The 26,479-nt window shown below is 37.2% G+C and overlaps 1 protein-coding gene across 4 annotated transcripts in view; it reads right to left on the reverse strand.

Moving 5' to 3' along the window:
* Nucleotides 1-26,479, reverse strand: part of Nup98-96 (nuclear pore complex protein Nup98-96) — a 109,391-nt gene that overhangs the window by 24,335 nt on the left and 58,577 nt on the right. For all 4 annotated transcript variants that reach the window (XM_083119403.1, XM_083119404.1, XM_083119401.1 and 1 more), the window contains 9 exons: nt 24,691-24,834; nt 23,644-23,798; nt 19,910-20,008; nt 14,998-15,144; nt 12,057-12,184; nt 10,390-10,635; nt 5,487-5,740; nt 4,143-4,274; nt 1,341-1,497 (listed from right to left, as the gene is read on the reverse strand). In XM_083119403.1, the coding sequence (XP_082975529.1) occupies nt 1,341-1,497; nt 4,143-4,274; nt 5,487-5,740; nt 10,390-10,635; nt 12,057-12,184; nt 14,998-15,144; nt 19,910-20,008; nt 23,644-23,798; nt 24,691-24,834 (1,462 nt within the window). The remainder of the gene's footprint in view (nt 1-1,340; nt 1,498-4,142; nt 4,275-5,486; nt 5,741-10,389; nt 10,636-12,056; nt 12,185-14,997; nt 15,145-19,909; nt 20,009-23,643; nt 23,799-24,690; nt 24,835-26,479) is intronic.

Consider the following 26,479-nt stretch of genomic DNA (forward strand, 5'->3'; position numbering starts at 1 on the left):
ATTCATGTTCAAAAATTCAAAGCATATTGTGCAAGGATTGATTTATGCTAATCTATTACAGTTTCTTTGGTAATTAATTACACATCCTAACAAAAAAATCAAAGGTGCAAACACTTTTGCAGGTTCTCAACCGTGATACTTAATTCTACATATTGTCACAAATGGTAACAATCAACAGAAGTTATTCATGAAATAACAAATTTATCTAGGTTGTAACAGAACTTAGGTGACATAATTGTCAATTCTGTGGTCGCTGTACGATCCCTTGGGTTACCAAACCAAGGACATAGTGAGGAAAAAGACAACAAAAGTGGCTGTCTCATGAACTGCTAGTATCTCCAAGAACAGCAGTTGAAGCATAAACATCCTCACCCATTAAAACCACCTCACACAAATGTTGGAATAAAAAGCTTGACATGGAGGCATTACGAAGTTGCACATATGTGGAGCTCACTGACTTATCAGAACTTGCGGATCTTCTTACAATACTATTACCATACTATACTATACTGTTTACTTTTGTTAGATATGGGACAGATTTATCAATACAGACTAATATAGGTGCATCTGTAAAATAGCCGATAACTGGATATCCAATATTTCTATCCATGGTGTGAGTGCATAACTGCCTATTTTGTCGTGTCTTTATGATTATAAAAGTTTGATTTCTATATCCAGGTATTTCAAATGGAATATATGAACATGCACTTAGTTTTTCAAAGCAAATCCCATTCCAGTCATGAGCGACATGCCCAAGAGATTTGTTAAAAGGGGATTTGACCCTTCAGGTACGACACTGGGAGTTGCTATAGTTATGCACATTAATTAGGAAGGTGGCCAAATCCTTCAGTTTCTTCACGGAATATTTTCCATTTATTATCGGATTGGTAGGACATCAGTGAGCCATCCATGGTGGTCTAGCAAGTAGGGCATCCAATTTTCCACAGGGACACTCACATTCAATTCCCAATAGGTAGAGATTTTTCCAAGGATGTCCCTGTATAAAATGGCTCTGAGGCTCACCCAGACTGGGCACCTAGTGGTTCAAGGTGGTCAATGTCTTGCTCACAACATCAGACACACTAAGGCTAACATCAAGAATGTGTGTGGCCCTCCTACCCCATTTTCCAAGGTACCTTCATGCCACTGGGCAATATATAAGAATCAGTTGCATGTGTTAAAATTTCATATTGGTGTATCAATACTTTTTTTTATACAATCTGCTACAGTACAAAAAATAATAAAATGTAATTCAGAAGTGTTATTAAAAAATGTATGTACAATTTAAGAGAAAGGAGCAAGTGCCAAAAACTTAAGATTTCAGATAATAAAAGACATACCTGGAAGTTCTGATGTAATATCTGCAAGACCTTTTCTTCCTCCTTCCTCCATTTCTTCATCTTCTTCAAGCACAACTGGTATCTGGGAGGGAATCCCCAATTTGTTGAGTGGACTTCCTTGAACCTTAGGAACAACACCATTCAGTCCATGGCTAGGCTTTAATAATAAAAATAATAATAAACATTAAACAAATGCTTGATTGGTTCGTTTTGAGCCACTAACAAAACTGGACTGGACCTATAGTTTCAAATGCGATCCGAACCACTACGTGCCTCCACCAGGTATTGAACAAAGGACCCCTTGATTAAAGTCAACAATGTTATCACTACACCATCGGGGAGGCCAAAACAATAAACAAGTACACATTTACTGCAGATACCTAAAAAAAATCATACTTTGAATTAAGCTAATATAACTTTCAACTGATATGAATACTGGGGACAATAGTTTTACCAATTCACACCAATACTTGCATTTAACATGTTAAAGTATTTCAGAATATTTACTACACTTAATTACTCAATTTAAAAATGTCCATCCAGATAGGTCCCTGCCAGTTGAAATGCATCAATTAGGAAGTACCGTATTTATGCGTGTATATGCACACCCTGGTTTTTGATGGGGGAAAAGCGACAAAAAAATTTAAAAAAAATTATCTTGTGTATAATGCGCAGTATAATCCAGGTTCACGAAATGGCTATCTTGTAGGTCATATAGCTATGCCAATCAAGAGCTAATGACATCATACCTATTCAATGAGTCACCTGTTGCTATGTGGACCAAGAGGAGAATATCCTCTTGTGTAAACAGTAAGTCACCAATCCAAGCCATCTCCCCCCACCCCTCCACTGTGTTTAGCATCCCAAAGCTTTCACTCTATAACCACCTTAATTATTCTGTAATAGCAGAATGGGAGAGAAAATTACGTTATGGATTTGCAGTGCTCAGGAAGTTATTTTCTATTATTTCTCACCCAACAAATACTGCTGAATGCATGCTCGAATTCTGCCTGCTTTTCTTGTGTCGCAGAACATTACATAGCAAAGTGAAAAATTGTGAAAAAATGGCCTTTAAAATTTTATACTTGGTCTTGCTCATTTTCTCTCTACTTTTTTTTAAAAAAAATTAAAATATATACTTTTTCCATGACCGATGTAACATTTATAAAAGGCCCATTCAGGACAACTCAAACTAGCAGTTGGCAGAAGAAGATTTATTTCATTAAGGCATTTACACACTCCATATGTGTCATATTATTTGGCCAGTAATACATTTTAATTATTATTATCTTTTCTTTCATCCAAAGTACCACAAAAATCAGAACATCCCTTCATTTTGTGATGAGCTTATTTCAACTGCATTGCACATTAGTGTCTCCATCTTGAATGGAATACTGTTGCCATATTCAGAAACTACAGAATTCAAGCTTTACAACGATATATAACATGATAGGGTTCCATAAACATGAAATAATTATTCTGTGTATAATACGCACCACAGTTTTTGAGTGCAAATATTTTGAAAAAAAGTGTGCACTATAGGAGGGGATACCCCAAAAAAAACAAAAAACGAATAATGCTGCACTGGGCGGATTTTTCCCACCAGGCAAGAGTCGAGCAACTAGTTGTGAGGTCAGTGTACCCAGTGGCTTCACCCGGGAAGGTTGTCTCTGGTCAGGGTGATTTTTTTCATAAAAGCAGTTTCGCTTGCACCTCGTTTTTTGTGATGACCAATGTAAGAGAACAGCGCGTGGCTGTGAAATTTTGTTTTCTGCTCGGGAAAAATGCCGCAGAAACAGTTGTGATGTTGAACACAGCTTACAAGGACAGCGCTATGGGGAAAACTCAAGTGTACAAGTGGTTTTCTCGCTTCAAGAAAGGTGACATGTCGATTGATGACAAACCCCGTTCTGGACGTCCCTGAACTTCCAGAACAGACGAAAATGTCTATAAAATTCGTGAACTTGTGCTTGAAGACCGACGACGGACCATTGAAGAGCTGGGGAAGTTAGCTGGACTATCTTGGAGCTTGGTTCAGCGAATTTTAACGGAAGATTTGGGAACGAGAAGGGTCGCTGCAAAATTTGTGCCTCGGAATCTGAGTGACCAGCAAAAAAAGTGTCGAGTGGAAACAGGCCGTGCTTTGAAAGAAGAGCTCCAAGTGCAAGTTTTTGGCAAAAAACAGCATGACTCTCTTGCCCCATTGCCCTTACTCACCTGACCTCGCTCTTTGCGAATTTTTTTTTGTTTCCTCGAATGAAGAGGGACATGAAGGGACAGCAATTTGATGACGTAGAAGAGGTGAAGAAAAAAACGAGGAAGGAGCTGTCAGCCATCACAACAGATGAGTTTAAAAAATGTTTCCAAGAATGGAATCACAAATTGGACAAATGCATTAAGTGTCATGGAGAGTACTTTGAAGGTGATAAGGTTGTTTTGTATATAAAAAAAATAAAAAAAATAAAAAAATACATGGCTTTTTAAAAAAATCCAGTTCCTTTTGGGTACACCCTCGTACATGAGTAAATACGGTATATTCAATTTTAAATTCAATTTATCACATTTTGACATTAATCAATTTTCTGGAGATTTTTCCAGAAAGTGTGTTAGCAAATAACACATTAAATAGCAATTAAACTATAAATTTGTGTTATTTCATATTTTGTCCATAATTTTCCATTCATGAAAAAAAAAAGTGTTAGGAAAAATACATGTCCCTAAATATATGATTTAACTTGTGGCAAACATAGGCTACAACTTTTCTATGCAATTAATAGTAATTCTTTTATTTTTTGAACTCACCTCCTTAATTTTCTGTTGCTGTTTGATAGCACCTGTGCCAGTTGGTGGAAGAGGCTTCAATCTCTTTGTTTCTGATGCTGGGACATCTTCTTCATCTGAATCACTTAGTCCATATTTTGAAAAGTGATCCACCTATGGAATAAAGAAAGGTACTTCTTTAGCACACTCATGTTAGATATCTGGCTATCTCTTACATATAATATGCAACAGGTAAATAAATAATATACTGAGTGCTTTTACATATTAAGTGTTGCTTTAGGACAGCAGATACAATTTACCTAGCACTTTTGGCTAATGGCAACAATGAGGATGAGTGATGAATGTGTAAATGTGGCTGATCACATCACTTCCAATACATCCAAGATCTAGAATGTGTAAAGACCTAACTGCATACCCTAAGGCACTTTCATGCAAACTAAACCCTTTTTTACAAGGGGAGGGGACAAACGCCGCTTCCCCAGGGAGGGCAATGAATATATGCTTCGATATTTATTTTACTTTTCATGGAAAAAATACAATGAACGAAGTGACATTTTCACGACATGTTTTCCTAGGGAAATGTCCCTGCTTACCCCCCACTGGATACGCCAATGTAATATAGCATTTTGTACATACTGGAGTTATTTACATTTTGATATTCAGAGCATAAACCAATCTATCTGTTATGTTTGTTATTATTATAATTATTATTATTGGCTTTCTTTTGAGCTCCTTGCAGAAAACGGTACAGCTATCATCTCTTGCATATTGCTGGATATAATTTTCTTTGTTACAAATCCACAATAATTGATCGATTGATTGATTGACCCAAGAATTTTCAATATGAATCAATTATTGTTGGATTTGTAAAGAAGAAAATTATAGACATCATGCTTTGCTCCAAATGCAACACAAATATTTACCTCATCTTGTAGTTTGGCACTTATGAAAAGAATCGAATGATACACTTTCCATCGCCCAACTTTATTCGTGTTTTGTGGACTAGTGTGTGTTTAAAGCAAAACCTACAAGAACATGTAGAGCCAACTACCAGCTTTCAGAAAGTGCAATTGTTGTTTTCTTCTACAAATAATGAACATGCTGAATATATAAGTGCACTTATCTGCAGATTCTTCATTCTAATTGTGTTGAAATTCGTTGTTTCTTCAACGACAGAAATGTTTGAAAAACCTAAATACTTACATCCCAAGCCTCTCAGTCGTAGAAGCTGGCAGGTCTGACATCAGTGCCATTAGGTGGGTAGCAGCTTCAATTGTAAATTTTTGCTAACAAAGGAACTGATTGAGTGCCAAGGCTAGAAGGATCGTAGCGGACTATGATTAACATACACTTAAATCTACTAACCTTGAACACCCATGATCCTGTCTGAGGTCTATATTCAACAAACTTTCCTTTGAATTTGGAGCATGTACGCTGGAGTATGTCTTCATATTTCATGGCTACTAATCTCTCTGGGTCTGTTATCAATTCATGGGTGGTTTTGTCAATAGGCCACACTCTATCTAGAGTAACCTGAGCTTTCCTATTCAATCCCTGACCCACAGGTGGAGCTTCGGCTTCATCAGGATACACTTGGACCTCCTTGTGTCGGATGTGAACTGGAATACATACAAATACAAAAAAAAATGTAAAAATTACATTTATTTTTCTGCCACCTCTAGTTAATTGTGACAATTGAGAATGAATGATGATTTGACAAAATTGACGAAGAAACACTATTGTGCTCACTGTGTCTCAAACCTGAACCCTTCAGTGATAAGATCATCAATCACTCACTGAGCTTGGCCACCAAGGTGGTTATTTAAAATTTGTACATACAAGCTCTCATATATAATATACAAACTTTCAGAGCAGGTAGAGAACATTAACTGCTTTTTCCTGGCAACATTTTGATCAAGCCCTTGAAAAAGGCTTTTTATATCCTACATGGATACAGTCAGTCATATGGCACAGATTCATGCTTGCCCCTACAATTTATTTTTTTGTTCGGTAACATACAAAAGGGACAATACGCTATGGAGACATCATTACGTAGACATGCCAATGCCACCAGGGTGACATGAGGCATTAAACTCAGTTACTCTTAAATCATGCATTTTGACACGAGGCGTTAACCAAGCAACTATTAAATCATGCATTCTTATCAGGGCTGAGCCAATGCTGGTGTGTTGTGAACACCCCAATAACAAGTTGTTGAATACATGAAAGCAAATTACTAACTACAGTCAACTCTCGATTCAACGACCTTTCACAGTTACCGGGAAAAGGGTCGTTATTTCGAAGGGGTTGTTTCTGGAATTTGCACCAATTTGCAGCTTAAAGGGAGCTCAAACGGACACAAAGATGCCTAGGAGATGGTAACACCATTTATCCTGGTAGTTATACAACCTGTTATGCACAGGATGCATGTTGTGAGAAGGAAAATAGAACATGAAAAAGTTTTCACAAAAAAGAATTTAAAATAATGTTACTTTATTTCAATTGTGCACAGTCGTTGCTTTTCCAGGAAATTCTTACAATTCTAGTTCATGAGAAACCCGTTTGCACTGAGACCAATGGAAAGGAAAACAATCTCTCGCATATTGCAAGCGAAACGAAGAATCTTGACACCAGTCAGACTGGTGCCAGCAAAAGTCGGGAGATAATCGGGCAGAATGAATGTTGGATTTTATACGGGTTTACTGGAGCATTGTCTGTTACAAGATTAACTGGTAAGATTAGATCTCTCGGGAGAAACAACAGAACCTCTCTAAGTACCTGACAAAAAAATAAAAAAATAAAGGCAGGGCTGTAATTTTCATATTGGTTCGGCTGTGTAAAATACATCGTAAAAAAAAGTCACTTTTCTTTGCTTCAACCAACTTCATTCACCCTCCTTCCCCATTCAAGGGAGCAGTCCAAACTCCTTCCTTGACTTGCATTGTAATCCACCGTGAAAAAGGAAACGTGTAACTTGCGATCTGTTTTCACCCAATGCGTATTCTAGGCAGTCGATAATCATTCGGGTTTGGAATTGAATTTCACTTTAAACTGTATATTTAGTACCGATTAGCCCATCAGCATAAAATGAACCGAAAATAAGCTTTATGAAACTGCGCATTGTCACATATCAAAATGGTAGATCGTTATTTACTCTCACATTAATCGACCATTTTATGTTGGATTTAGGAGTATTCTCGATGTCAAACACCCACCCTTCCAAACATTTTCCCCTTGAATAATGTCTTTTTAATCAGTCTCAGCGACCATTCCTATATTGAACACACTTTTTTTTCCCTCCACATGAATGGTTTTTCTCCACATGAATGGTTCTGAAGCGGATGCAAATTAAATTTACAGATTTGATTTGCTTATCAGAAGGCGCAGAACATGAAGTTATTTTAACTCTTGTTTTCCTTTCTGGAGATTTTACATTTTACCATGCAACAGACAATAATACGGGCAATATTTCCTATGCAGACAACAGCATTAAAAAATAATAATAATAAATAAATAAATAAAAAAAAACTGAAATCTGCAATTATCAACATTGCCGTGCACACCAGTGGCGAAGAATGAGCTGGGGAAAGGGTAGAGGGTCACTTTTTTTTTTTACTTGTTCTATGGTTTTTGTTAGTTTTCAAGAATATAACCAGAACTGATTGCCCCATTTTAGACGTCAAAGGAAAGGAAGAGGGATGGTTCCTTGTCCACCCTCGCCTGTAATCAGCCCGCATCATTAAGAAAATCCTGGCTGAAACAATCTGCATCCCCCCCCAACGTTTGCTGACAGGAAAAGAGGGAGAAGTCAGTCGTTTAACGGAACACTTTTTTGGCAGATATTACGACATCGACACAATTAGGAAAACGTATGAAGTGGGAAACGGGAGTTATGATGCACGTAAGATCGAAGTAAACTTTTGTGCAAACCTGGATGACAACGATTAAGCGGGTTGACGATCTTTAGTTCAGCTATGTGGTTTTGATTATCTCTAACAGTTTCACTTTTTTATGAAGTGTTGCAGGGAACAAAGAACATGTTTTGAATGAAAGCGGTTACCGGAAGTTGTCGGCTACAAGGCCGAAAGTTGCTCACTCACGGGAACCTGCTTAACTCTAGGTTAGAGCTGGACAGATGGGCCAGACTTCCAGGCACCATGCATCTGAAGGAGGGGAGGGCAAAAGTCAAGTGCTATTGGATATCACTCAAGCATGGTGTGGTGGTGTCTATTTTTAGTTCAGACCTAACTGTGAGCGGTAGAGCGCTCGTAAAGGGAATGAGTGGAGGGAAAAACAACGCATTTTTCGGCCGATTTCCTTCAATTTTTCAACTTTTTTTTCCAAATTTTTCTAATTTTTTCACTGTTCCCAGGAAAAGGGTCGTTACTTCGAGAGGGTCGTTATACCCGGGGTCGTAGAATCGAGAGCTGACTGTACTTCTGTGCAACTTATAGAGCAAATACAAACAAAAGAATCATTGACCGGACCCCTCCATTAATTCAGCGCAGCCTACTGTGAAGCCTATTCCACTCTAACCCTGCCCTCAACGTGTGAGTAAGATGCACATGACTAAGCCCAGCTTTGTCTGAATTGGTTATGAATGAATGGGAAAAGAAAGTGGTCAAAAAAGGTGACAAAATAATTCTGTTTTGCAGATATGTGGATGATTGTTTTGGCATATGGAAGGGAAAGAAGAGACAGTTTGACATATTTGCCGCCAAAGAAATACAACATGAAGAAAGAGGGATATTGTTGGAACTCGAAATAGAAGAAGACAAGATAAGCTACCTAGATATATTGATGAAAAGGAAGAGAGGAAAAGAAATTGAAACCGCTTGGCATCAGAAGTGTGCAGTAGGGGTATTTTGCCACAAGAAGTGATGTAAGTGAGGTGACAAAAAGGAAATTTTACAAAGAATATGGAGGACAGAATCAAGAAAATATCCATGAAAGAATGTCAAAAAGAAGGTACAATAAATAGCCTATGGAAACAGCTGGAAAAGAATGGCTAGGAGAAGGAGGATAGATTGGACAAACAGAAGAAGGAAGGAAAGTGGCAGGGGAGAAGAGGAACAGAAAAAAAAGAGAGGTGGTTTGGAATAAGGAGTATGGGAAGACCACAGGAAAGATATGTAAAGTGCTTAGGAAAGCAGGTATTAATATTTACAGGAAGGGAGGGTGAAGCATCTAAAGAATAGCAAAGAATGCAATCAAGAAAAAGGAAAACAGAGAAGAGAAGAGGAAGGGATTATCTACAAAGTGAAGTGTAAAGAATGTCAGTGTGTGTACAGAAGAGAAACTAAAAAGAGGCTGAAAGACAGGTTGAAACAAAATAGGGATGATGTACAAGTTAAGAGAGAGAGAAATGCGATATTTAAACACACGAGAAACAGGACATGACATAGAGTGGGATGAGGTTAAGCAGATAGGAAGGGAGAAGAGAGTACTAGTGAGAAAATGGAAGGAGGCCAAGGAAATAGAGAAGAAAGGAGAAGACACAATGGACTGGAATGGAGGACTGAAGATAAAGAATGGAAGAAGGTGTTAGAAAGAGTGGAAAGGACAAGAGCGAAAGAGGAGAGAAGGAAGAGGAATGAACAAAGAAAGGATAAGGAAAAAAATGAGATAAAGAGTCCAACCACTTTCCAGATGAAAGGAAATGTTTAGCTAAATCGCCTGTCAGGTGAAAGTACAGTTGACAAGGGAAGGCCACCTGCTAGAATGTTTCAGAAAAAACAACTTTCTAATAATCTTGTGTCTGGAGGGGAGTGATTTTTGTGTATATATATATCTTCCTGTTTTGTACTTTGTACTTGGTACAGAGTCTGAAGAAGACCTTGCTAGAAGGTTGAAACGTTAAGTTTAGTTCATGTTTTAAAATAAAATACATTTCTGCCTTGGTCAGCATATTGAGTTTTTCATAACATACAGTTCTGCACAAGTTCTTTTGTTTCTGGTTCCACTATAGAACGGTTCTATTAATTTTCGTGACCCTGCCACTATTTATACTTCAGCAGGGGCCATGGAAAGTAATAGAACCGTTACATTAAATTATGTGGAAGTCTTGTAATTTGCTTATGTGTATTCATTATACTACCATGTCATTTATTCCCAAACATGAACAAGACAATTAAAATTATGACAAATTAGTTGCAAGTTAAAAATGTTGGGACACCAATTTACATGCATAAGTCATAGTCTTTCCTTTTTAAATGATTAACAATTACAAAATATGTAAAGTTGTAAGTTCAGGGTTTGCAATACTCACCAATTTCATCCAAGTTAAGACCTGCAACATCGAATGACTCTGGATAGAAGATGTTCCCGTAGCCTGAACGACCAACAGTGAAATTCTCCACAACACAACTTCCATCTTCTGCAACCATGGTAGCAAGATCTTCCATGGAGGGAATGGTGTAATACCCAAAACGGCGGAGAACTATTTGTGCCGGGTGAGGTAGAGCATCTTCTGCTACTTCAGGCAGCTCTTCAGAACTCTGTCCATGACTATCCTCTGAAACACAAATGTATACCAGGGATTGCACCAGTTACTCAATAAATTGAAATATATATATATATAGGAAAAATCATACTACATTTACAAAATGTCAATATCGTGCTGTTGATTCCAGGTAATGAAACAATCACTATTCTATTTATATTAGTCAACATAGGCACATTGGTTCATCATTAACATTGCCGTAACCATTATAATTTTATATCGTACCAGAAGAATATGGTTTCTGGCAGTATGCAATGGTATGCCACACAGAATAAAACTGATAACATTTTATTTTAAAGAGAGAGAGAGAGAGAATGAGCGTACGTAAGAGAATGGATACTCAATCATTTATGAACATACCACAATATTCTGAGTAGTTGTTATGATGAACGCAATAACAAACCAACACAAAAACACACCAACTTGGAGTACTGAGACCTTTCTTCCCAGAAGAAAAAAACCGGCTTGTTGGTACTGGTTAATTTCATATTATTTTATTATTTCAATTATCAGTCAATCCTTCATAGGCAGAAATAAAGGCAAAGATTTCTTCTTGCCCATTTTTATACATTATTTACTGTTACCTATCTACTTTAAAGTAATTTTGTGCTGTACTGGAAACCAAAGGCAAAATAGCGTTGGTAAAAATGAGTAGTGCCATTAACCTGGTCCATTATGCTATATTTGGGGTTGTTACTTGCCCCATGTTATTGAAGACAATTTCACAATACAGTTCTGGGTGTTAGCCTCAAAACAATTCTTCAGAATAGATAAATGTCTTCAAAGAACATCAAGAAATAGCAAGGGAAACGTGCAAGATGTTTCAGGGAGTTTGAATAAGATTATAATTTTGATATTACCAGATCACTTTCAGTTTTAAAGGAAACAAAAATAACTAGTGTGTTAAACACAACAGGATTTACAATTTTATTATTATTTGGACAAGCAAGAACAAGAAATGAATGCATTAACATTTCTAGCTGCTGATGAATTTGCTTTCGTTTTCTTTCAAACAATTGGCTGAATGTGCAATTTCATGCAAGGATAAACTAATCATATTATTACAGCAAGTTTGATACGTAAAACTTATTCTTCTGTTTTGAAGTGTATGAAGTTTAATACAAAAGATATTCAACCTCTCTCTCCCCCCCCCCCCCCACACACACACACACACTTCTCTCTTGAAATATCTCAGATTTTACATTTTTTTATTGCAGCAAACCTGTTATATCGTCTCAAAAAACATGTCTTTTAGTCTTCAAACTAAATTACAGAGCTGGCAAAGTACTATTGACATATCAATTTACAACAGAAAGAAAAAATTACCTTCAGTTTCACACACACATGTAGTGCAAATTTACAAAAATAATACAATGAAGAATTAACACAAATATTTGAAAACACAAAAAATTACACTGAACAAAGCTACATACCAGTAGTTGTTGAACTTTGGTTTGACATATCATTTCCTCCTACTTCCTTATCTTCATCACTGGTTGTATTTGGCATTTTTGTATTTCTTAAAGATATAATGGTCTTCTCTATTTCTGGACCGTAATTCCTGCAATTCAATAATAATAACTGTTGAAGATTTCCTTGTTGAATATCCTGAGAAACTCTCTTCATCAATAATAATGCATTAACACGAACTCGTTTCCCAAGGGTATAATTAGTAGGGCTAGAATTTTCATAACTTAGCATATTTCTTTTGGTAAGGGTGATGTGTTCCCCAAACATATAGAAATTCATATTATGAAGAAACTAATTAAGGCATTTTTAAGGACATATTTTGGCATATTTGGCAATTTTTGCATGATATAGCATATTTTGATGGATTTTCGGTCATATTTAGCATATTTTTGCATTTTCAAGAAATATGCAGTCATTTTCGAAGTGGATTCGTTCTTACTCCCATGTTTACTCGAGGGTTTTCTTTTTTTGTTTGGACTGCAGCAAAATCTTTTTAATTGTTATTTGAAAATTTAGAAAAAGTACTCATTGTGCATTGCAACTCAGGACCCATAAAGTGAACTAAAAATAGTATGTATGTGAAAATATCTCATCATTTATATATTGATGTTTGAAACAGTCCAGTTATAAGGGCATATTTTTCAAATTACAATGCATATATTGTAAAATTTTAGGTCATAAAATTCCTGGCCGCGATGGCTCAGTTGGTAACGCGTCTGACTACCATGCTAAAGGTCCCGGGTTCAATCCCCGGCCGGTTCAAATCCGGGAACTTTTCTAAACATGGAAGCGGCCCCGGCGCCCACCCAGCGTCGAATAACATGGGTACCTGGGAGAAACCCTGGGGGATAAAGGTGGTCAGGGGCATGATGATGATCACATCACCCCCACTCACGACCGGATCAAGAAAGTGTGGGGCGTTACCCCCACACCCCCTATATGCCTTCATGGCATGGTGCTAAGCACAAGGGAGCACTTTACCTTTTTTTTTTAAATTCCTAGCCCTAGTAATTAAGTTACTGCAATAGATAAAAAGCTATCTTTCTGAATAACCACTGGATATGATATACATGAAAATACTCTTTATTTACAGTTTCCCTTGTACAGTGCTCTAATTTCCTGATAGCTGGTCATTCGCAGTGTGTGGTTATCTCCCATCAGCTTTCTATACACAACACATGCACTGCTCACTACATCATTTTCAGGACAACAGTAAAAAAGAAAAACCTCTTTCTCCTCCTCAAATAGTATTTATATAGGTACAGGAAGGGGAGCCGCAACAATCAGAACACACTATAAATACATTTGAATGACGAGTATCTGGCCATATTTTCACACACATATGCTTGATTGATTGAATGAGTTTATTTTACTTCGCTTTCCTGCCACTTTGGCTAATCATGAAGATGAGGATGAATGGTGATGAGATTGGTGAAGGGACAATCACAAAGATATAGGGATAACGTATCATGAGCTCCATAGAAGATTTTTATTAATTCAGATGCCAAAACCCAGTAAGTCAGCAAAATGCAGTCCAAGGTGTACTAAGTGGAAGGGAGGTTTATATTCCACACACACACATGTACACACAAGACAATAACAACTTGAAAATGAAAATATTTAATTAATACCTTAATTGATCAGGATCAGACAGGATAAAAATAATGTACAGCAAGGTTCATTTTTAGTAACAGGAGTACAAAAGGACACATGTGCAACTTTTTGTGCACATTGTAAGCATGTGGAGTAGAAGAATCCAGAGAAATAAGGGAAGGAAGTCTTGCCTGAAATCTGCATGCAAGAAAGAGAACAAGAACTTGCATATGTACACACAAGTGTGCCCATCCCAGGTGGGATGCTCATGCAACATTGTGCACATTTCATTGTTTTCAGTTCCTGACATTTGGTGGAGGCTCAGTGATTTCTTCTTGTTTTGGATAAGGTAGTGGTCAAATGACAAATGAACGGAATTCGTTGAAGATTATTGTCAATTTCCATGCTTATGGAGGGTTGAAGTTCCACCAAGTACAAAGACAAGACTACACAGAGATTCCCTGCAGTTTTTCAGAAACAAGTCTGATTCAGGTGCTGAAATTTTAAAGTGTGTGGAAATTCAGCAGCAGTGTAGTTCCAACAGTAAGGTGCGAACACTCGCAATGCAAGAAGATCCATGGGTATCCTACAAGGAATGGGAACAAGGGTGCCTAATCTCGATACAAGGTGACATTCCATGGCCAGCATATTCACCCAATGCCGCTGCTTGCAATTACTTTTCCTGGAAGCAGCTTAAGCCTACAAATGTAGGAGGTTGTAGACAACCAATGAATTGAAACTTCTATCCAACATGAAATCATGACAATACCAACAGAAATGACTAGATATGAAATGTCCACACTTGGATGAAAATTTCTAAACAGAGATGAAAAAATTGTAAACTTCGTTCTTTCAGATTGTGAAATGAAAATTTCAATAGCATATATCTTTTCAATCACTTCATAAACTTAGTACAGGCTAGAGTATCTTGGAAGGCAAATTAACAGTGAGCACTGACTTGTCTTCAGAGGTATAAAAAAGTGATGGGGAAGCACCCTCCTGTTTCTTCTCCCACAATTACACACAACACTGTTTCGCACACTGTACAGACATGACCTACAAAGCCTCCCATCTTTCTCACTCCTTCCCATCCACCCCTCTTATAATCCCTGTTCACTCGACTCCACACTTGCATACAAGAACACACTTCCACAAATATGGTGGATTGACCATGCTTGCCTTAATGGTATCATGTCTCTTTAACAATACTTAAATGTGAAATTGTGCGACTCTTGTTGTTATCAGATTATTAATGATGTTCCATATTAAGAATAAAATTTCAAAAACTGAAAAAATGAAGGAAATACTCACAATCTGTTCTGCCTCAATGGTACATTTCTTCGCATGTGTGTCAGATCTTCAATGCCTGCAGGAGTATCTGCTAGATCTTTTGCAGTCCTTGTTCCACTTGACTCAGGAGAAAAATTTAACTGTGCCGGGGAATCTACATTTGCAGTCCTGGTAGCAAACAAATCACACAAAGATATTTAAAAGGGTCCATGCAATGCACACTCACCCACAAAGATGCACGATCCCAAATTATCTCTCTTTGAAGAAAAGAAAGAAAAATCACCACATGAACGGATCACATGATGGTTCTGATTTGTTAGTTTGTTTCAATTCTTAAAACAAAATGAATAAATACAAAGACAGACAATTTGAATCCACATATCTTAGGCAAGCAAGTGTGCATTCTGAAAACAGTACAGACAAGAACATATCCCCATACTTATTCATGATTCCATTATTGTCCTTTGTTACTGATAAAGACAATCTGTGAGAAAGAACTTAGCATGCTATTAAACCTATCTTCTCAAAAGTTCTGGTTACTAGATTCCAAACAAATACCACACTTCAAAATGAAGTAGCTCCTAAAAATAACCTTTGGCTCACAGATAATTTATAACCAACTGAAAAATTAGGCTTAATTTATAACCATCTGAAAAATTAGGCTTGTTCAGGATCTGAACATGTGACCTTCGCATTCTCTGCCAACACTGGTACCAAGTTAACTTCTAAATTGATCACAATTTCCACAGCTTGCTATTGCTAATTAGAGCCATATATTTACTGTGAATAAAATATCAAGATTTTGGTACAAAAACTGGGCATATTTCGGGATCAAAAGCATTTCAGTGTTAAAATGGTGAATAAAAACCTAAATTTGATAAAAAAAAAAAACTATGCTTAATACACAAAATTAATATTTTCGTGACAAAACATGGTTGCAAAATGCACCTCACACCTTTCAAAAAAGATGAAAAATTAACATTACAATGTGTCATTTCACATTTCGTGTTTTCGTCAAAAACGAAATACGCATGCCTGTATAAATTAGCAATTAATTAATTAATGGCTACTAGTGGGACATGTAAACGTTGACACCATCTACCTCCAATTGCAGCAATTATTTCAAATGAAAAAGCTTGGGGCACAGTATTTATAATATACCTGAAGCAAACAACTACATTAAAAAAAAAAAACATTTTATATTTTTATCCATGTTTTCAGTTATCAACAGGAACATAATAACTAATGCCATTATATTGCTGATTCTCTTGAGACACTAAATGAAGACAGACTTGCACAAGAAACACTGGCTGCTTGCTTAAAAAATGTCTGTTCTGTGAAATATGTCAAGCACTGAAAAATAAAAATCTACGATACTTCTTAGATTACTTAGACATTAACTGCATGCATGGTAATAATGACACCCTTACCATAATAGCCATTATTAATTCCATAGCAATTGGGCGGGGAGGGGGGGGGGTCAAATACCTCTACATTTCATTTCACCTTTTTGTAGAAAATATTATGCTCTTTTCAAAAAACACTTGGCAGTTCATTCAAACTGGATTGGATGGAAAGTAAATTCTTAAAGAGGCCTGTGGAGAATGCACAAACTGAACCATAATTTACTCCTGTACAGTGACTAACCATATACATATGGAACAAAACATTGACAAAAGAATAAAGACCACTTTTGAAGTGAGATTTATTGTATTGTTTTGTAATAAGAGTATCAAATTAATTGTTTGCTCTGATAAAAAGTTGGCGAGGAGTGTGCAAATATGACTGACTCTACATACCACAAAAATTACATTTATTTCATTTTACTCAAAATTAATGGAGACTTTGAGTTGGTGTTTTAAGTCCACTTTATGCACAGTAAGGCTAGTTGGGACTAGACCTACAGTTTAAAGTTGGATCAGAACCAGTATGTGCCTCCACCAGGTATCGAATCCGGGACCAACTGATTACAAGGCAACGTCGCCACCAGTGTGTCATCAGGAAGGCCCTAAATTAACAGTATATTTCTATACTACAACAAATCAATAACAACAAATCTGGCTCTTGGGCCACTGTGAATTTCAATGGAAAGCAGCATTATCAATTATTGGGTAAAATCATGTCACTTTCTCCACCATTACTTCATCCTGAGCCACTTAATTAAACTATGCTGGTAAGAGATGGAATAATCAGCAACTTAACCCTTAGTACGCCGCGCGGTCTGACGAAAGTAAGCCCAGTGTCGCCGAGGCTTTGAGCGCGAAATTTGAATTCGTATCCATAATGGAGAAAAATCGTAATAACTCTGGCACTATGGGACCAATCTACTTCGGATAACTTTTGTTTTGAAGGTAATACATCGGTGCATGCAACCATGTAAAATCTGGATGCCCCAACCGCGGGGGGGTTACAGGCAGGGCTGCATCCCCAGAATTTCAATGAAAAAAACAAAAATGTGGAGTTTGCCCCCTCTTCTCCAACTACTTTGGGGAGAAAACCGGAACTTTTGCTTTTTTTTTCAAAGAATGGACCTTGCGCAACAGAATGAAACTTGATTCATGTTCGTGGGTGCAATACAATTTTATAATAAGGCAAAACATAAAACTCTGTTTTTTCCTCAAAACAGCGAATTTTAGCCAATTTGCATATTATTCATAAAATTGTTATAACTCTGACACTATGGGACTAATCTACTTCGGATAACTTTTGTTTTGCAGGTAGAACATCAGTGCATGTAACCAAGTAAAATTTGGATGCCCCAACCGCGGGGGGTTTACAGGCGGGGGCTACATCCCCCGAATTTCAATGAAAAAATCATAAAAATGTGGAGTTTGCCCCCCTCTTCTCCAGCTACTTTGGGGAGAAATCCCGAACTTTTGCTTTTTTTCGTTCGCACTTGCATCTTGTGTAGCTACTGTGAATCTATTTCTTCCCTGTTGATTCGGCTCTTTGTGGAAATATGTCCGGAAGGAAACAATTGTGCCTTATTGAAATCGATGAGCTGTTATATGATACGAACTGTGTATGGTGAGGCCTTTCCTAACAGAGGAGGGAAGGGAGCCTTTGCAATCATTTGGTTTGTCTCTACTTCTGGATAGACTCACGCTTCTGGCGCCTCTGGCTATCGTCAAGCTTCATTGCATTTCTAACATAGAGGCGACAGAAAGCTGACACTGCCAAACCTCATCCAATCCCCTCTCTCCTTGCCCCCCCCCCCACCACTACTTCAGCTGGATCACCAGGTCTAAACACAAAGAAGAATGTGTGTCTTATCAGTACTAAATCACAGCGTTGGAAGCTTGGAGGAAAACAGCATTGTAAATACCAAGCATTTATTGTGTCTGTCAACTGACCAGAGCCAACACGTGACATATTCCAAGAAAGGAGGGCGGGGAGGAGAGTTGGAATTTTCGTAAACACGATTGCAAAACATGTTCCCGAACGAACTGTCAGTGTTTCAACCTCAATATACAAATATAAGTGTGGCAAACCCTCGATAATTGTATCTAAAGCTGTTTGTAACATATGTGTTACAGCGGCTACAAGGGACATACTTTTTTTGTAACATATGTGTTACGGGGGCGGACTAAGGGTTAAGTGAAAAGATAGTTATACTAAAAGATTAGAAATTAATACCAACAGAGCTACATTTAAGTTACTCACATTTTTTCTTTACTTTTTTATTGGATTCACCTGCTTACTGAAGCAAACATACAAGGAAACACTCAACTGGTTGTCCTGGGTGGTTCTAAATGTTCATTAGTTTGTCTTCTTGCTTTTGATGAAAGCAAGCTTGAAGATCAAAGCTACTATTTTTTGCATGTCTTTGAATTACTATTTTTAAACTATGCTGAATGAAATACACCATTATTTATGTATCATCTTTATTAAGTACACTCACGAATTGATCATTTTATATTTTGTAACTGGAAAAGAACAAAGATGTGATGTAGGAGCAATGTTTCGCTTCCACCTGAGACCAATGCAGCCAAGTGAAACCACTCGCACAACAGAATCACTTTCAAATACAAAGGAAAGGGTGGAAGATTAGACCAACTTTTTATGTGTAAATGAATTCTGCTTCCAAGGTCTTTGGTGAAAGCGGTTCTCTGTTCTATTCCCAGTGGGAGCCACTTGAAAACAACAGTAACAGATTCCAGTCTAGAAAATAGAAACCATCAGCGATGGGACTCAATGTGCTGATGTGTATTCAATGAAAGATGTTTGTCAGGCTTTGGTCCTAAGGGCTGTTGCACAATGAAGTTTAGTTTCACATTGGTCTTTCCAACAGTACAACCACCTCTTCTAATCTTGCACATACTTAAGCATAGTGACCTGCACATGTTTGCAAGTATAATTTCCATTTCGTTTCAGATGTAGTGGAACCAGCAGCTTAACTACAGATATTAAGTTGAGTTTTTGTTAGGTCAGGCTAGAGAGTTAGTTAGTTAGTTTTGTTAAGTCCACTTATAAGCACAAGTAGGTTAATTGGGACTGGACCTACAGTTTCAAGTGGGATCCGAACCACTATTTGTGTCCATCTTGTATCAAACCTCAGACCCCTAGATTACAAGGTGAAGACGTTACCGTGGATGTAACAGGGGTTATGACTTCAGCCTTGTCAATCCTACACTTTACCAACTTTTCAATGTTATAATTATTGTTAGTAGTAGCAGTGGAAAGAGAAGAAAAATAATATTTTCTACTAATAAACTTATACAAAGCACTCCTAGTTATATTAAATCTTATCTTAAATGAAATACATGCACTTCTTGTCAACAATATATATAATATATTTCTTCTCAAAAAATTACACCTTCAGCAAAATTTACACAGCAAGCCAGCTTGCTGGTAGAACAATCAGATATCTTTATTTTCAATTCCACTGGTTGATTTTGATAAGACTCCAAATATAGTAAACACTTGAACTTACTCATTTCTTTGGCCATCTGCCTCTTTTTTGTCATTCTTGGGTATCTGCTTCAGGGAATCACCTCTAGCAGAAAAATTAGCAACTTTTAATTTCCCAGTGCTGGAAGAAACAAGGGAATTATTATTATTATTATTATTAATGGCCATAATGGCACTAACAGTGGCAAAAACATAATGATAAACACAGTTACGATGAAAATGTCCTTTTTGAATGACTTTTGGAATATGATAGGCAAAAGTATCAGTCCGACAGTTTTATTTATTAAAAGTTTATACACTGTGATCAGCGAGAGTTGTTCTAGTGGCAAGAGTAAAATTCAATACAGACTATATTGCTAACTTTAAGCACATTATAAAAGCAGTTGCAGGCACAATGATATGCATGTTGTATAATTATTTGGAACAGGACTCCTTTCTTATGATGCAACTTTAAGAGTGAAGAACATGTTTTGAATTAAAGCTGTTGCAGGAAGCTGTCAGAAACAAAACCAACAGTTGCCAAGCCATATAACTTCTGCAACTCTAATTTCAAGCTAGACTGGTGGGTGAGCCTTCCATGTGCCTTGTGCATGTATTTTGGAAGATTCCTGTAAGTTTATCTTGTACATCTTATGTGGCATTGCCCTCAGCGATGAGAGTACTGGACCTGGCAAGCACCGTAACTGCCCAAGTTGTTAGGCAGCTTTCAGATAGGACATGGTAACATGGCAAAGTAAAGTTAAAATAACTTCCAAGCTCTCTCCAAGTTTAGTGTTTTGTTTTGGGTTTCTGCAGGTGTCCGTTTTGATGTAGGGTCTTGAAAACAACTTTGAATTAAAGATCAACTCTATCTAAACTTCTCATTAGATTTGAGTGGTGATACTCTTGAGAAAAAATGAATATATATAAGGTCCCATCAAATGAAAAGGTCCAACGTTAAATATCCCAAAATACATGTTACCTGCAACAGTGCTTTTGGGTGCTGTGTATACCCATAGGTGTATATGACATGTCAATGTCAGGGGATCAGCGCATATGCAATGCTGACTTGGGTGGTGTTGGGTCGTTGCCCAATCACTTCTCTTTCTCCCTTCCAGGTGAAATGTGGTGCTGTGACGGAACAATGGAGGTGCCTGCCGCTCACCGACGTGACCATGGAAGAACAGCGTGGTGTGATATGCTTTCTGCACGCTGAAGGTACGCATCCAACGGACATTTACCGGAAATGCAGGCTGTATACGGTGACAAATGTGTATCGGACAAAACAGTGAGGAAATGGTGTCGACGGTTTCGAGCTGGGTGCCACACATTGAAGAATGATTCGTGGCCAGGACAACTGACAGATCATGGTGACGTATTCTTTGATGACCCTGGTCCCCTGCTAGTGGAGTTCCTTCCAAAAGGACACACCATTAAAGCCAACACATACTGCAAAACACTGCATCATCTGTGGACAGCAATAAAGCAAGCAACCCAGCAAGCTCAGCACAGGCATCATTTTACTGCATGATAATGCTCGTCCCCATGTCGCCATTCAAACACAGGACCTGTTGAATTCCTTCGGTTGGGAAATGCTCGAGCACCCTGCTTACAGTCCTGACTTGAGTCCATGATTTCCACACTTTCGGCCCCATGAAGGAACAACTCAACACCTGCTTCAGACGCAGACCTGCAGGCTGCAGTGACAGAATGGTTTGCCTCACAACCCAAGGACATCTTCTACCAAGGCAGTGTAGTCAATGTCAGTAATAAACTCTGTACATGGAAATGGACCTTTTCATTTGATGGCACATTATATTTTGCAACTAACATTGACATTGCGTTAATTTTTATATAAGAATTGAATATTTAGTTTGTTTCCAAATAGAAATGTTCCTTAATTCTTCCTTTATAGGGTGTTTAGTGAAACCTTATATATTTATATTTGCAGCCGCACTCCAAGCTACATATTCCTAATATAATAAAGAATCCATGTTCCAACATTTTTCAAAATGGTAATCTTTAATTATCTTCCAGACTAATATGCTTTTCCACCAATGCTTTTTCCCACTATCGTAGTAGTCTAATGAACCCCGATAACTGCAAAACTGCAGGCCAACAAGGCTTTGGCACCTGGATCTGTGGCCAGTATAATTCTCTCTCACGCTCTGTGTTGTGTTCTCCATATAAGTGTAATTAAATAAAGTGTAGTTAAATATTGGTAAAATTTCCATATAGAATGAAACTTTAGCATTTAAATATGCAAACAGACTAAAAAAGAGAATTCAAATCCTACCTTAAAAAAATTTGCCTCTCGTAACAATACTTGTAAATACAACAGCAATATAGATAAAATTCCATTCTATCCATACTTTTCCATAAAAGATTATTAGGATTTATAATTATAATTTTAATATTAATACAACTCTCATTAATATTTCCTACAACTGTAGGAGATCCAGAAAACTTCACTCCAGCAAATCCACTAGTAACACCAGTACATCCAACCAGAATGATATTTCCTATTTGCAGACGCCATTCCACAATCAATTCCAAATAAACTAGCGGGAGTAATAGCACTAGTAATATCCATCATAATTCTACTAATTATACCAGTACATTATAAAAGAAAATTTCGGGGCTTACAATTCTACCCAATAAACCAAATACTATTCTGAATAATATTTGCAACCTTTATTCTATTAACTTGAATTGGAGCCTGACCAGTAGAAACCCCATATATTATTACTGGACAGGTATTGACAATTATATATTTTATATACTTCATTATATCCCCAATAACACTACTGATATGAGATAAAATATTAAGAAATGACTTCTTGGCCAAAATCTTTAAGCATATGTCTTGAAAACATAAAATAGAATATAAATATTCTAGAAGGCTATATATTCTAATTATTATGCAATTAAATATAAATTGACATAATTAATCCCCTAAAACCAACGGAAAAAAAATAATTCAAAGAAATTGGAAGAAATCTCCTCCAAGCCAAATACATCAACTTATCATAACAAAATCGCGGTAGAGTCCCCCGAACCCAAATATAAATAAATCCTAAAAAAATAACACTTAAATAAAATAACTAAGAAAAGGTGTATCCTCCTAACAACAAAATTCTAAATAAAACGCTCATAAATAAGATACTTGCATATTCAGATATAAAAATTAGAGCAAACCCACCAGCACTATATTCAACATTAAACCCAGAAACAAGTTCAGATTCCCCCTAAGCAAAATCAAAAGGAGTTCAATTAGTTTCAGCTAAACAAGAACTCAATCAAGTTAAAGCTAACGGGAAAGCAATAAAAATAAATCACATATTCCTAATATAATAAAGAATCCATGTTCCAACATTTTTCAAAAATGGTATCTTTAATTATCTTCCAGACTAATATGCTTCTCCACCAATGCTTTTTCCCACAATCGCAGTAGTCTACTGAACCCCGATAACTGCAATATTGCAGGCCAATGAGGCTCTGGCACCTGGATCTGTGGCCAGTATAATTCTCTCTTACGGCCTGCCTGTGTTGTGTTCTCCATGTAAGTGTAATTAAATAAAGTGTAGTTAAATATTGGTAAAGTTTCCATATAGAATGAAACTTTAGCATTTAAATATGTTAACAGCTTAAGAAAGAGAATTCAAATCCTACCTTAAAAAAATTTGCCTCTCGTAATAATACTTGTAAATTATCAAGTTATTATTCAATTTTGACATTTCTCAGAAAAAACAACACATCATTTACAATGATACTCACCCTGTGCGCACATTTTCCTTTTCTTCCTGTGTAGTATCGGCATCAGAACTGGATGACCTGGGTGGGAGGACGAGATGCTTAATGTTGGTTGATGGGACAACAATGCTGTTTGCAAGGGAAGGATCATCATCTTCTAGACCATCAAAAAGAGACTTCTGAGGAATTAAGGAAAAAAATAACTTCAATGACATTGTCAAATGCTATCTTGAATGTTATAGAGTTGCAAGGCAATAGTTACATACAAAACAAACAAAGAATAAATAAAACAGTTATGAAGAGACAAGGATGATCATTATTAATTGCATACTAAAACCATGTTCGAATCTGCAGCTGATGCCACCTAGAGCACAATTCCACCTATGGAATCCCTGTACTGTTACATTCTGAATCCACAGCACAGGTGGAGTTGGAGGGAAGTGGTAGAAGGCACAACAAGTGAATGCTTCAACTCACTGTAGCACCACGCTCAATAACAATGTTGCAACTTTCACTTTGTAGAGGCAACATTTATCACCAGATGATGATAAAAACAAAGCTTGATTTTCTATTTAAGTAGTAAATAGGTGGAAACTGTATGATGCTTCCATACTGTGTACCAGAGCATGGTGGGTGACATTCAAACCAATACTTGGAAGAGTAGCAACTGTACTACTCAGGAACTTTTCGATTCAACTGACTTGAGGGGCACAGGACAGCAATGAGGAACACCACAATAGAATGTGTGCAGATTCGGACATAGCATCAATAGTCATGTTTCACCCCTTCTGTTTTACAACTCAGTATGAATAGACCAGAAAACTTACAGAAGAAAAATCCAGTTGTTAACATTTAGAATGCTTCATAGAAATCAAAGAGAACACAGAATGTACTCAACAATATCAAATATCTAAAATGGATAGTATTTCTCTGAGTTCATAACACATACTGACCTACATTACCAAATTATGTTATTTACTTTAAGCTACATTATATTTTTCCAATAATCTGTATTATGTTCCATGTACAATTCCTTCACACAATGAATCAAAATTTAATTGTAAAACTGACCTTCGTCAGAACAGAAGCTCCAAGAGGCTTCACTTTAACTTTGCCAGGAGTCCGGGGCGAAACTTTGTATTGACTGTTGCTCAGGGCTGCCTTTTGAGCAGCTGGATCAGTTGGTTTCAGAAGTTCTTCAGCTTTTCCTGTTGCCTGTAGAATGAACGAGTTTTATATTTATAAAGCCTACAACAATATGCACACATATATTTACAAATACTGCAAAATTTATATATTTTAAAATAAAACTACATTGAGCTTAGCACAACTTAGCATATTCTGTCAATATTTTCCTCATCTTGGGAAAGTTCCACATTGGCCTAATTTAAAATCTTCCAATATTTAGATAGTGCATAGTGCAATTTTCAGTTGGAGATTTTAGATAAAGTACACGATGTACAATTTTTCTATGGCTTTAGAACAATGTTTATGAACTATAACTTTCCTTCCCCTACTGAGGTATTAGGAGCCATAAAGAGTGACTACAGTTCAGCTAGATTTCATTTGATTTGATGTAGTTTATTTTACTTCACGTTTTGTGCCTCTTGGCTAATTTGCGAAGATGGGGATGAGTGATGAAATTGATGAATGGACATTCATAAACAACCTAGCCCAAGCGGGATTTGAACCCGGGACCCTTGGTGTTGCAGCACGATGTGCTAACCACTCAGCCACAGGGTCCGGCTACAGTTCAGCTAGAGAAGAATGAAACTCTCTATTATCTTTCTATTAACGGTTATAGACAGTTACATATTTAGATGATATGCAGTCCAGTAAATTAACAGCGCAATTTGAGTTATGTCGGGTAACCACATTATTACAATGAATTACTAAGTGTTATTCTGATTACATATAGTATATACAGTGAGTCAAAATTATGTGAACACTATTTGTGAGACAAAATTATGTGAACACTATTTGTGAGTCAAAATTATGTGAACACTATTTGAGTAAGTCAAAATTATGTGAACAATCCGTTTTCTTTTCTATTCCAGGTTGTTAGTACCCATGGCTGACAGACTCACATTGGAGGAGAGAAAAGTGGTTGCAAGCTTAATGGAAGTTGTGCAGCCGGCGACAGAAGTGTGTCAAAGGTTTGCAGAACGATTTCCAAATAGACAACCACCAAATCATTTAACAATATATCGCATTTACCAGAAGTTTGTAGCAACTGGATCAGTAGCAGACAATTATCACGGAAATGCGGGAAGACCTAGAACTGGCAGAAGTGAAGTAAACATTGCTGCAGTGCAGGAGGCCATACTACGGAGTCCATCAAAATCGACGAGACGTTGCAGTCTGGAAACAGGGATCCCACAGAGGACAGTGAACCGAATTCTATCCAAGGACCTTGGCATGCGACCATATCACTTACAAATCGTTCAAGCTTTGAATGCTCGGCAGAAAAAGGTATGAGTAGAATGTTGTGAGATTCTGGCAGAAATGTCACGGATGCAGCCGGGCATTGTTAGTCAAATGAGTTTCAGTGATGAAGCTACCTTTCATACCAGTGGTCATGTTAATCGTCATAACACAATTTTCTGGGGTACTGAAAATCCATGTATCGTTCGTGAGCATGAACGTGCATCCCCGAAGGTCAATGTGTGGTGTGCCATGACCGCTACTGGTGTACTTGGTCCGTATTTCTTTACAACCCAAATGGTGAATGCAGATGACTACTTGCAAATGCTGAAAGAGTTTGCCATTGATAACATGTCCCTACAACTTAGACAAGAATGGTATTTTCAACATGATGGTGCACCACCCCATTTTGCTTGTACCGTTCACGCTTATCTTG

The sequence above is a fragment of the Lepisma saccharinum genome, chromosome 3, assembly GCF_977018435.1.
Source record: "Lepisma saccharinum chromosome 3, izLepSacc3.1, whole genome shotgun sequence".
NCBI lineage: Eukaryota > Metazoa > Arthropoda > Insecta > Zygentoma > Lepismatidae > Lepisma > Lepisma saccharinum.